This window comes from Manihot esculenta, chromosome 13, assembly GCF_001659605.2.
Source record: "Manihot esculenta cultivar AM560-2 chromosome 13, M.esculenta_v8, whole genome shotgun sequence".
Taxonomy (NCBI): Eukaryota; Viridiplantae; Streptophyta; class Magnoliopsida; order Malpighiales; family Euphorbiaceae; genus Manihot; species Manihot esculenta.
Genome location: NC_035173.2, coordinates 3,350,656 through 3,361,949, shown reverse-complemented (window position 1 = coordinate 3,361,949; position 11,294 = coordinate 3,350,656). Strand labels below are relative to the sequence as shown.

At 36.8% G+C, this 11,294-nt stretch overlaps 1 protein-coding gene across 2 annotated transcripts; it reads left to right on the top strand.

Moving 5' to 3' along the window:
• The first annotated feature begins 636 nt into the window (after positions 1 to 636).
• LOC110629854 (filaggrin) lies at positions 637 to 9,520 on the top strand. 2 transcript variants are annotated; one of them, XM_021777020.2, is made up of 12 exons: positions 638 to 1,179; positions 1,401 to 1,449; positions 2,090 to 2,500; positions 4,419 to 4,795; positions 4,873 to 5,067; positions 5,149 to 5,346; positions 5,572 to 5,646; positions 5,725 to 5,791; positions 5,919 to 6,975; positions 7,049 to 7,105; positions 8,852 to 8,926; positions 9,075 to 9,520. In XM_021777020.2, the coding sequence occupies exons 1-12, from the start codon at positions 757 to 759 to the stop codon at positions 9,118 to 9,120; spliced, it is 3,030 nt and encodes a 1,009-aa protein (XP_021632712.1). In that variant the 5' UTR covers positions 638 to 756; the 3' UTR covers positions 9,121 to 9,520. The 2 variants fall into 2 exon arrangements, with proteins under 2 accessions (XP_043805422.1, XP_021632712.1); XM_043949487.1 differs by lacking the exon at positions 8,852 to 8,926 and having other exon boundaries at positions 637 to 1,179; positions 9,075 to 9,260.
• Positions 9,521 to 11,294: the final 1,774 nt, after the last annotated feature.

Sequence of the window (11,294 nt, the reverse complement as noted above, 5' to 3'; positions counted from 1 at the left end):
TATTTAACTTTAATTAACACATTTATTACATGTTCAAAAAGAGGGCAGAGGATATCAATGTTAGGGCATTAAAGTTCATTGGTTCCATCTGGTTACATAGCTGGGCGGACTGTAGACGACAAAGTAGCAAGCAAAGGAACCGGGGATCGTCTTCGATGGCTAGAAACGAAGGCACTGGATTCAGTGGCGGGCATCTTTTGGAAGTATGATTTCCTTATCAGGAAAACAAATGGAAGAACTTGCATGGAGGTTGAAGCGAAGCAATTTCAAAATTTGTTTTGTGATGAGATCCGAAATAAAAAAAAATCCCTCTGGGTTTATAGATTCGATAAAATTATTGATGTTAAAGGTGCAGAAACCATACTATTTGGAGGCTCTCTGATTGGCGAAGTAATTAGATGTTTGAAGGAAGATGTTGATGGAAAAAATGGTTAATAATGATATTAAGATTTAAATGTTTAATTCAGAAAAAAAGAATTATTTAGATTATTATTGTATTTGAGCATTGAAATGTTAAAATGATTATGACCTATTAAAATAAGTACAACATAAGGTGTATAAGGCCCAAGGCCCATGCGGAGTGGGAACCGGGTAATGAGCACTTGTTTACCTTCCAAAATAGATTCGCTGCGATAGACCACACCTGGACTATCGTGCATTCTCGTCAGTCGTCGCTTAACAGAAAATCTCCCTCAAAGACCCAAACCCTTCGAATTGCTACTCGTAGGGATCAAAACCCGCACGCCGGAGGCCAACATGGACGCTTACCAACAGCACCATAGATACATGAGACCACCGCCAACGCCACAGCAACCACCGCCTCCGTCGTCTGCGGATCCCCTCCACTATCTCCACCACCAAGCAAGACCACCTGTCCCTTCACAATCCACATGGTATTCCAACCAATTCCAGTATCTCCCACCACCACCACCATCTTCGCACTCTCCATCTCCTCCTCCTCCTCCACCTCCTCAGCAGTGGGCGGCTTCTCCTCACTCCGACCACGTCGCTCCAGCTCCTCCTCCCTCTGCATATCCTCCTCCCTCACCACCTCCTCACCCTTATCCTTCTCACCTTCCTCCACACCACCAGTTCCCTCCCCCTCCCCCTCCTCGTCCTCACTTGCCTGCTCCTCCTCCCCATTCTCAGATTCCCCAATCTTACGCTCAGGTTAATCAGGTAAATTAAATTTTCTTTTTCTTCACATTTCTGTTTTCATATGTTTTATTTGATGATACGGATTTTGGTAGGATCTCGACTTTACCTACTGGTTTCAGTGTTGATGGATTGATTTATGTAGCTAGGGTTACTTGCTTACTGTGCATGTACTCGTTTTGTTATTGCATTGTTTTTCTGGGCTTTGATTTGTGACTACTTGCTTTTTTCCCTGCTGTTTCTAGGAATGGGGAAATCCAAATTGGGGGCAGCACCAAAGCTGGGACTACCAAGGTTCGTCTATATATATGTCCATTTTATACCTGAAGTTTATATCATGATGCTAATGACATAGTTTAGATGGACATTCAAAGTTTTCGCGTTGATTTCTATTGAATAAATGATTTTGCGCCTTCCGTTATTTCAATAATTCTGAAAGTGAACCTTCTATTAAAAGGGAGTTTTATGGTATCTTAACTAGCGGGTTAATGAAAGTCAAGTCGTAATGCAATGCTGAATAAGAAAGCTGATGACAGCTTCACTCATGCTAAGGACTTGGAACAAAAAGGTTTTTAGCTGGGGCCTTTTGGCGGCTAAATTATTTTCCTATCAAATTTCATTCTCATGATTGCTATGGAAAGCAAATAATGTTTTAGGGTGATAATTCAACTGGTGCTGAAGGTGAAAAATTGCCTGTAGGTGGCACTTATAGTAGCATTGATCATTATATTAAGTGGTGTGCCCTGTAATCTGGGTATCACTTTCTATTTTATTGTTTGCTGCTTCTTTTGCAAGCACTTTTACTGAACATTCTTAGGTGTTATCTTCATCTGGGAACCTCTTTTTAGTGTTATCTTCATCTGGGAACCTCTTTTTATCTATAAATTCTAATGGCTATTGGGTTCATCTTTTGTGATGACATGTGTGTTGGCAGCCCATAACAATGTGGAGGACTGGGCTGCTAGAGCTAGAGCATGGGCAGCACAAAAAGCTGCAATGGAGGATCACCATCCTCAGACTCAATTTACACAGGTTGGCAGAACAGAAGAACAAAACCGTTTCCATGACCAGTTTCCACAAACGGTTGGTTCTCATTATCAAGATATTCAACAACAGCCATTTCCTTCATCGGGCTACCAACATTTTCCAACTTCAGCTGCAACTATGCACCAGCAACCGATAGTTTATTCGCAGGATAATGCATCTTTCAACTCTGGGGAGTCTTCTAATTTTCCTGAAGGGCATATACCCTACACTGTTGGTGGTGGAACTTCATCTGGACCACCGACTACAAGTCCATCTGTTCTTCAGCAGGAGGTACCTTCTAGTTATTCTTCTGTTACAGGTAAAAATTCATTTAGCATATTGTACTTGCATATGAAGCATGTATTCAAGAACTGCTTCTCTATGAGGAGAACAGTTCTTCATAGGTTCCACCTTTTCAGTTATGTCAGTTCTTACCAATTGGACCTTCTAGGGACATCATTCAGATGGAACTTATGATTTAGCATTTCAGACAAAAGTGGTCTGGATGTTTCTGAAATTTGACCGAGATTTTAAGGCTTCATTAGATTGTACCTTATCCTTTTAAATAAATTTGTGTATTAGTAAGCAATTGATATCTGACAGTGATTTCCGTGAAATTTCATTTGAATCATGGTTTCATTTTGTCAGTTGATAATTTCAGTTTGGCTGTTCTGTTTCTTCCACATACAATGTTCTCAATGTTTCAAGAATTGTATTGAAGTGAATGAGATACCTGCTGTTACGTTTTGATTGTAATGCATATGCAAGCTGTAAAATTTTCTTGGGTTATGTAGTATTTTTAAACATGTTATAACTTAATAATTTTGGAAACTATGACGGCCATAGACAATGGGCTAGATACTGTACATTTCTAACAGTTGAAAAATTAAAGTTGTATCTCTAAGTTTCAATAACTGTGTTGCACAAAGGATTATAGATTTGACCTGCTTGGATGATATTCCATATTGTATAATGAGTCCAGTGCCTACATATTACTTGTTTCTTTTCTTTAGCTTTTCCTTTATTCCTTTTGTTTACTTCTCCAAAATGATAAAGTTGTTGATTCAATCGTTAAGTTATAACTTATAAATGTGGGAACCTTTGCTCAAGGCCATTTTCATGGACAATGCCAGCATATTCTTCTTCAAATCCATGCTGCTCCATTCAGGTGGCAATTGTAATCAGTTGATGGTTTCATAAGCTGAACTTCAGACTAATATTATTCAATTGAAAGCACTTATGCATGCTTTAAGTGTTTAATGTATGAAGATGCTCATAGACTGGTTTGAGAATTCAATTGAAGAGTAAACTGATCAAATTTATATGGCAGTACTTCGTTTCATTAGCAAACAAATTTCAATAGTCAGTCATTTAGTTGGCTAGGCTTGAGTTATAGCTTTTCCCTAAAATATGCTGGAACTGAATCCTTTGGAGAAGTGCCACTGATATGAAAAAGTGTCGCGTCACATTTTACTGTATGAACCAACTAGTTAAAAATTTTTGCAAACAAAATTGCTGAAAAATTACTGGCGAGGCTGAGCTATAAGCTGAAGACAATACCATGTTAGAGCAATGCTCTTTTTCCTTGTTAAATTATTTGCCAGATGGAAGTATAACATAGTTATAAAGCATGTGCAGGATGAATGAGAAATTGGGAGAAAAATACTACCATCTTGATCATCCTTTTGCTCTAGAACACTTATTTGTACCCATGAGATCAATAACGCTGAGTGATGTTTAAATTGTCTGATTACAGACACAATTTATGATATTTGTTGTGTGTTTTTCCAATAAATAAAATGAGGCAACAAAGAAATAGAATTTGTTTTTATATATTTTTGGACTGGTTTTTCTAAATCTAAATGAATGACTGAGCTATTCCAAGGAATGTGAAAGAGAGGGAAATGTATATGTTTATATCTTTCTTATGGAATATGCTGGCACAGTTGCTTCTTATTGGATGCAAGCAAGATGCAGTGGCAGTTAAATAAATTGTAAATATGATGATTAAAGAATTTTCTTTCCAGTGTCTGCAGTACATAAAAAGGAAGATCTAACTCCCTGTACGTAAATTTTTTATGTTTGGATGGCCTTTGGAGTTTGTACAGAAAATTATTTTCTTTTAAATTAATTAACAAGAGAATATTGGTGACCAAGTTGAGCTTATATTGGTTCTTGGGTTTTATTTGTCCTTTTCATTCTTAAATTTGCTGTTTGACTACTTAACTATCTGACAGGTAAAGAAGAGGCTACAGACCAAAAGGATCAGCTGTACAAATCATTACCTTTGCCCATATCATCAACACAAGAAGGGCATCATGTGCAACCATCACTGCCTGCTCTTGGTGGATCAGTTTTGACTGAACAGCCCTTTGCATTTGGCAATCAAGGAGCTGATCTGACTGCTGATCTTAGCAACCAGCCTTTAGATTTTACATCCAGTATTAGCCGTGATCGTGATCCACACATGCAATCCAGTTATTCTGCTCATCACGAAGGAAATGTAAGAGGTCTTGGCCATGTTGCACCATTACCTTCTATTAATTCTTGGACTCCTGTGGCAACTGGTTCTGCTTATCCTCCAAACCCTCCGGGTCTTCCATCAGGGCCTCAGGTATTGATTGTGGCTGTGGGGAGCATAATTTCAATTTTATGTACTTATTAATGTGCTAATGCTTGGTACATTTTCAGCATGACCCTTTAGCAGGTATACCTTCTCCTGTTTCTGGACATGCTGCACCACCATTTGGAAGTTTCCATGGAACAAGTTTTCAGTCAACGATTCCATCTGCTGGTGTGCCATATGGTCTTGGTCCAGGAAGTGCACTTCATCCTACAGCAGGTTTTCCAGGTGATGTGTATGGTGTTTCTGAACGCCCTAAAAAGGTGAGTACTTGTCTGGACTGGTTTCCTGTTAATGAAAATTATAGTTATTTTGGTTGTCATGCTATTGTTGAAAATTTCCAGGCTTCTGTGCCTAATTGGCTTAAAGAAGAAATAATCAAGAATGCATCTGTTATCACGAGGTCTTCTCTAGAGCATCCCAAGGAGGAAACTCAATCCGTTGACGATGACGGTGTTGATAAATCTTTTGGGAAGGGTGATCAGGCAGATAGCAGAAGTATTGATTCTTCTAGGTCAACTGAAGAAGAAGAAGAGGATGAGGTTCTTGTTTTGTTCTAGTATTTTGTTTTTACCTTTTAAGTTATTTGATGTTCTATTTTCCCAAAAGTGAAACGCTTGCTCACACCCCCCACCCCCCGGTGCATGAACAACTGAAAAAAATCCCCTTGAGAATAAAATTTCTACGAGTTGTCTTCCCATATTTTACCCTGTATTCAACTTTGGAAAATAAAACAGCCTCTTATTTTTGTCTTTTTGTCTCTGCAGGATGATGAGGAAGCTGCTAGAAATGCAGCCATTAATCAAGAAATAAAACGCGTTCTAACGGAAGTTCTTTTGAAGGTTAGCAGCATAAAATCTACTGATCCTTAATTTACTTTTTCCCATCATAGTTGTGACTTCCATATTACTTAATAGCAGGTTACTGATGAGCTGTTCGATGAAATTGCTACAAAAGTTCTTCATGAAGATGATCCAACTGCAGAAGGTGAATGTTCCTTGATCTCTGATCTTTATTTTCCATGCATTTGTTTTTACAAACAGCACCTGAAGTTTGCTAATCCATTCTGTTACTCTTAAGATCTCATCTACAATGCTAAATTTTGGTTTTCCAGTTGAGCACAATACTGTCACTTCAAATCATGAGGCAGCTCCATCTCCTCCAGGAGTCCCAACGCTAAAGGCATCTGCAAAGGTTCTAGTTCCAGTTAAAGCAAGAGAGTCTGAAACTGAAGATGCAAGTGAAAAATCCAGTTCTGGTGCCCCAGGAAATGTACTGGGTCTTGCTAACTATGCATCTGATGATGAAGAAGAAGATGATGATGAAATCAAGAGTTCCAGTATGCCAAATTTAAGGAAAAATGGTGTTCTTCAGCAATCTAGCAATAGCGTTCCAAAGTTTTCACAAGACATGCATGATGTGGCTGAAAATGGCAGCTCTCCTCTAGAACGGGGAATGGGCAGTAGAGGACAGACAAATTTGGAGGATGTTTTGAGGAAAACCAGCTCAATTGAGTCCAAAAGTACAACCAGTGCTGCTTTAAGTGAGTTGAGTGAGCCCAAGGTGGTTCCTAGAGGCATGGATCTTGAGATCAATATTGATAGTCAAAAAAGTACACACGCAGCTAATGGGTCTGGAATGAGAGCTGCTTTTGGAGAAAATGTTGAGGAAGATTCTCAAGTTAAGGAAACCAGGATGAAATTGCATGAAGATAATCGACATGAAAGTAAAAGGAGTTATCCTGGAAAAGATATTAAGGAGGCACAACATGGGAGTAGGGCAGATGAGAAAGAAGATGGCAAACGTAGGAGACAGGATGAAGCACATGTGAGAAAGGAAAAGACGGATAATCAAAATGACTCTAAAGAAAGAATGAAAGAGAGAGGTGATAGGACTGGAGAAAATGCAAAGGAATCAGAATCAAGAAAAAGATCTTCTCATCTTGATGTGAAGGAAGATAGGAAAGAGGCAGAGAAGCTTCACAAATCAATTGCCAAAGAGGATAACCGAAAAAGAGGACGAGCGAAGGATAAGGAGGAAGATAGAGCAAGACATAAGCGCACCAGTGACTCAAACAGATACAAGAGGAGACGTTCCTCTTCAACTAGCAGTAGGGGCAGAAACAACAAGGACAATGATTCGAGTGATGAAGTGTCAGATGATCCTAAGAGGTTTGTCTCTGATATCTTTTATATTTTCTCATTTTATCCTTATTTTTTCCTTATCCTATGTTCTATACTGCAGAAAGCTACATTCAAGAAAGCGGAACTTATCACCTTCCCCTGTCAGGTCTAGGAGAAGGTACTGCTTATCAGCATTTCTTTTCTAGTATCATTGTTATTCAAGTTGTACATGCAATAACTAAGCCTTAATGCCAACCTAGTTGGGTCAGCTACATAGGTCCTTTTTCGTCCTTTGATTCTGTTTGACACTAAATATTAAAAAATTGCAAACTTTGATACTTCCATCACATCACTTTAAGTTAAGTCCCTCTCTTTTCCTTCTCAATCCTTTCACCACTAACTTACCACATTTCTTACTGGGGATTTAAAGTTCTACGTAAGACATGACTAAACCATCTTAATCAACTCTCTCCCAGTTTATCCCACTACGTGCTACATGCACTCTTTGGTGGATGTGCTCTTTTTTAATTTTATCTATTATCGTAATGCTAGACTTCCATCTTAATCTGCAACTTGTTAAGTTGCCAACTAATTGGCTTTCCTTTTTTTAACAGTAGCAAGCAACTAGGTTTGCATACTTGGATGACAAATCAAATGTAGTTGCATTGATATAGACAATCATTTGAAATCCACTAACTGTTGTCTGACTACCTAAATTTTCTTATTTTGGGTACTTATTGTATTAATTTATATATCGTGCTCCTGTAAAGTTGTTTGTGCTTCAGTGTGTAGTTTTGGTGAACCTGATATTATTGTTTGGGCATAACTTTTTGTTTGGGTAATGGTGAATGGATCAATTTGGTTGTTTCTTATCTCAAATTCTATATCTACTGGTGCAATTATTGAGTTGATTTTCTTGCTATACTGTTTCTGTTGCCAAATGCATGCATTGAAAGTCGCTTTGCCAAGAACATTTTTGAAGCCAGAAAATAAATATCCGCGGAAATGTCATTTTGCTGCCATAGGAATGAAATTGCTGTTGTCTGTGACATTTAATGTCAGGAGCAGTTCTCTTTGTATTTTCAAGATACATGACCTGACTTTCTCTTTGAATTTCTGAACACTTTTTTATTATTATTATTTTTTATATATATAGTAGCTTGATCATTCATTTCTTTTCTTTTTTATTTATTTCTTTTTTTAACACCTATCAAGTAGTTTCTTTTTCTCTGTACTGCATAAATGGGCTAACCTTTCTCTGTTACATCCACAAAATTCTTACAGTTGATGTGATAATTGGCAGATATTTTAAACTATTTGTAACTTGCAGCCACTAGGGGAGTGCCATGCACTTTTTCTGGGGAGTGCCATGGACTTCTTCCTTTCTGGCCAAAAAGTTCCTATGGTTCAAACCACTCGTGTAATATTTTTACTTTATCATTCTATGTTTGTCCTTAGTACCTGCATTTTATTCTTCCTAGCTATTTGCCCCCTATGTTGTGCTTTTGGAAATAATATAGTGGGTTGATAAGAGCTAGAATGTCAAGGTATGGTTAGCTGGTAGCAACACCTCCATTCCAAGACGGGTTTGAATTCAAACCTTCCTTTGTCTACCAAAAAGAAATGGCTGCAATGGATGTATTATGTACGTGTCCTCATATCTATGGAGCACTATGTTTGTTTCATGGGTTTAATATGATATGTCTTGATACTTCATGAATAAAATTTCACTTTTGTCTGAATTTACCAATTTGGATAGATGGTGGTATCTGATTATATAGATGCTTTATTATGCCATTAGTAGCTGAGAAGTGTATGTTCAGGACAACTATTATCAAGTTTGAGTTATAAAGGCTAAGAATTTCTCTCGAGTTATGAACATCTAACTCACCAAACAAGTATGATGGGTGTTTTTCATTTCTAGACAAGTTTCGCGGTCACCTCATAGCAAGCATTCTCAGCGCAGGCATTCTCCCTACTCTTCTCTTGAGCCCACCAGGTATATTGCCCTGCAGTCTTTAAGATTAAGATTGTATTAATGTTTTTGAGACGTAGACAACTGGATGCTCAACAGGTGAAAGCATCAAGCTTCCAAAATTTTTGCTGTTAATGTTCCCTGGTTAAGTTACTATATTTGTTTCTTGCAGGGGAAGAAGGTCAAGGTCCAAATCACCTGTGAGGCGGCACAGATGATTCTAGGGGAGCGGATATCTTGGGGTGATGCTGGCCAAGAAATGAAAAATACTTCAGTCAGAGGTTCTCGAAGATCTATGGTGGTGTGAAAATTATCCAATAGACCTAAAAGTGGAGACGTGGCCTATAAGCAAATTTTAGCAATGGAGGTACGTGTATAATCTCTGGTGTTGAGTCTGCTCCAGGAGGTTGAATGGTTCCTGCAGAATCAGGTTGCAAATTTATTCCAAGGCAGGTTTTTAATGTGTTCTATGGGGGATTAGTGATTTTTAAAAAAAAAAAAAAAAAAAATTGCCTGTTTTAGAAATGTAACATGTTTGTGTAGTTGAACAGCAGGAAGCATTATTGCTATTTGTTGTATGATTTTGGCCTTTGCAAGGAATGAAATTCTGTTGAATTAGCTTTAAAGAGTTAAATAGATAGCCGGTAACATGAATATGCATCTGTTGTTCCATAATGATTGCTGTTGAAGAAGTTGTTTTCTTGTCCATGAATTCAGAAAAATATAAATAAAAAGGGCGGAAATTCTGATAATGGAGCTTCCATTGATGTGTTGGCTTTGTTCACTTGTAATTATATTGAAATTTTGCATTTATATTTATTAGTCTAATATGTACTCCGTACAATTTTCTATTTAGTTATTAAAGAATTGAAATTATATCTAAATAATAAGATATTCTGAAATCCAGAAAATAGGGTTTCTAGGGTGTAAGTTTGAGTCCGGGAAGGTGCCTTCCTTTATCTTTTTCTCTTTGTCTGTCTCACAGCTATAGTATCACTTGTCATTGTCATATAGATCCGTACGTACGAAAACGTACGAAAACGTCAGACGTCTGTCTCATGTCTGTTTGTTTCACAGTTATAGTATCACATGTTTCTGTTATACAGATCTGTATGTACGAAAGCGTCAAATGTCTGTCTCATGTTAGGTGGCTATTTAATTCATGTTAGGTGGCTATTTAATTCTTCTCACACGCCTGTGGACAGAGCTGTGAGGGAATGGAGTGTACTCATTTTTTCCCATGTCTTATTATCGGGCCGGCTTTTTTTTTATCGGGCTCGAACTTGCAAATGACCCTACCTATCATTTAGGCTAGACTCCAAATCAAAGCCGCTAGGTAGGTCCATTTAAGAGTGTTTCAATTTCAGGACCTGATCTGCTTTTATGAGTTTCAATTTAGCCTGAGTGGGTGTGAAGTCTAATGGCTATCAGATATGATATGATTTCAATGGTGACCTTTCTCCATTTTGTTTGAAAAGATTAAACAGCATTGACGCTAGTATCTTTCCCCCTTTTTGTTTTTTTTTTTTTTTGGTTTGAAGCATTGAAAAACTAGTTTTTGGTAAAAAATAATTAAATTATTTTAAAGAGAGTATATATATATATATATATATTTTTTTTTTTTTTTTGGTTTTTTATAAAAAAGAAATTGTTTCTAAATTTTATTAATTGAAATTTTTATATATGAATTCCACAAATAGAGAGCTTAAAGGACAGCATTATTATTATTACAGAGTGAAAAATAGAAAAAGTAAAATCATTGCTTGTATATCATTCGGAAATTGAATCGGTTAATAATAAGAAATTATGACCAAATAAATGAACAAATGTTATTATAACCTTTTTTATGCTTATAAGTAAATAAATGGCATATATTCCTAAAGTTTCTACCCTTATAAATGTAAATGTAAAAGAGCGTACACGTCTGAAGGTAAGAAAATTTTTAATATATATATATATAAATAATATTCCCTATTTCTAAGTGAATGTGAATAGTGTAAATGTGAAAAAGAGAGTGCAAAATAATTTTTTTAAGAATTTTCTTATGCAGAATAAAAGTTACATATATAGAACATAGTTTGGCACCTCACGTAATTCTGTTTGTAATAAATATTTGGTATGCTCGTGTTATTAATAATCTGATAACATGTACACTTGCAGAGAAGCTAACTCTGCGGCGGATCGTCGAGGAAATTAAAATAATAATAATAATAAATTAATTAAAACCTTGTGTGGCCAATGGGTATGACCTAATTGTCGATACATGGTTTTGAGGGTTTGCAGATCTTTGATGGAATTAACCAAATTTGACGATCAAATTCTTATGTTTTTTATGACTTAAATTTATTAATTAATTAATTTATATTTATCTAATTATTTACATTTACATACT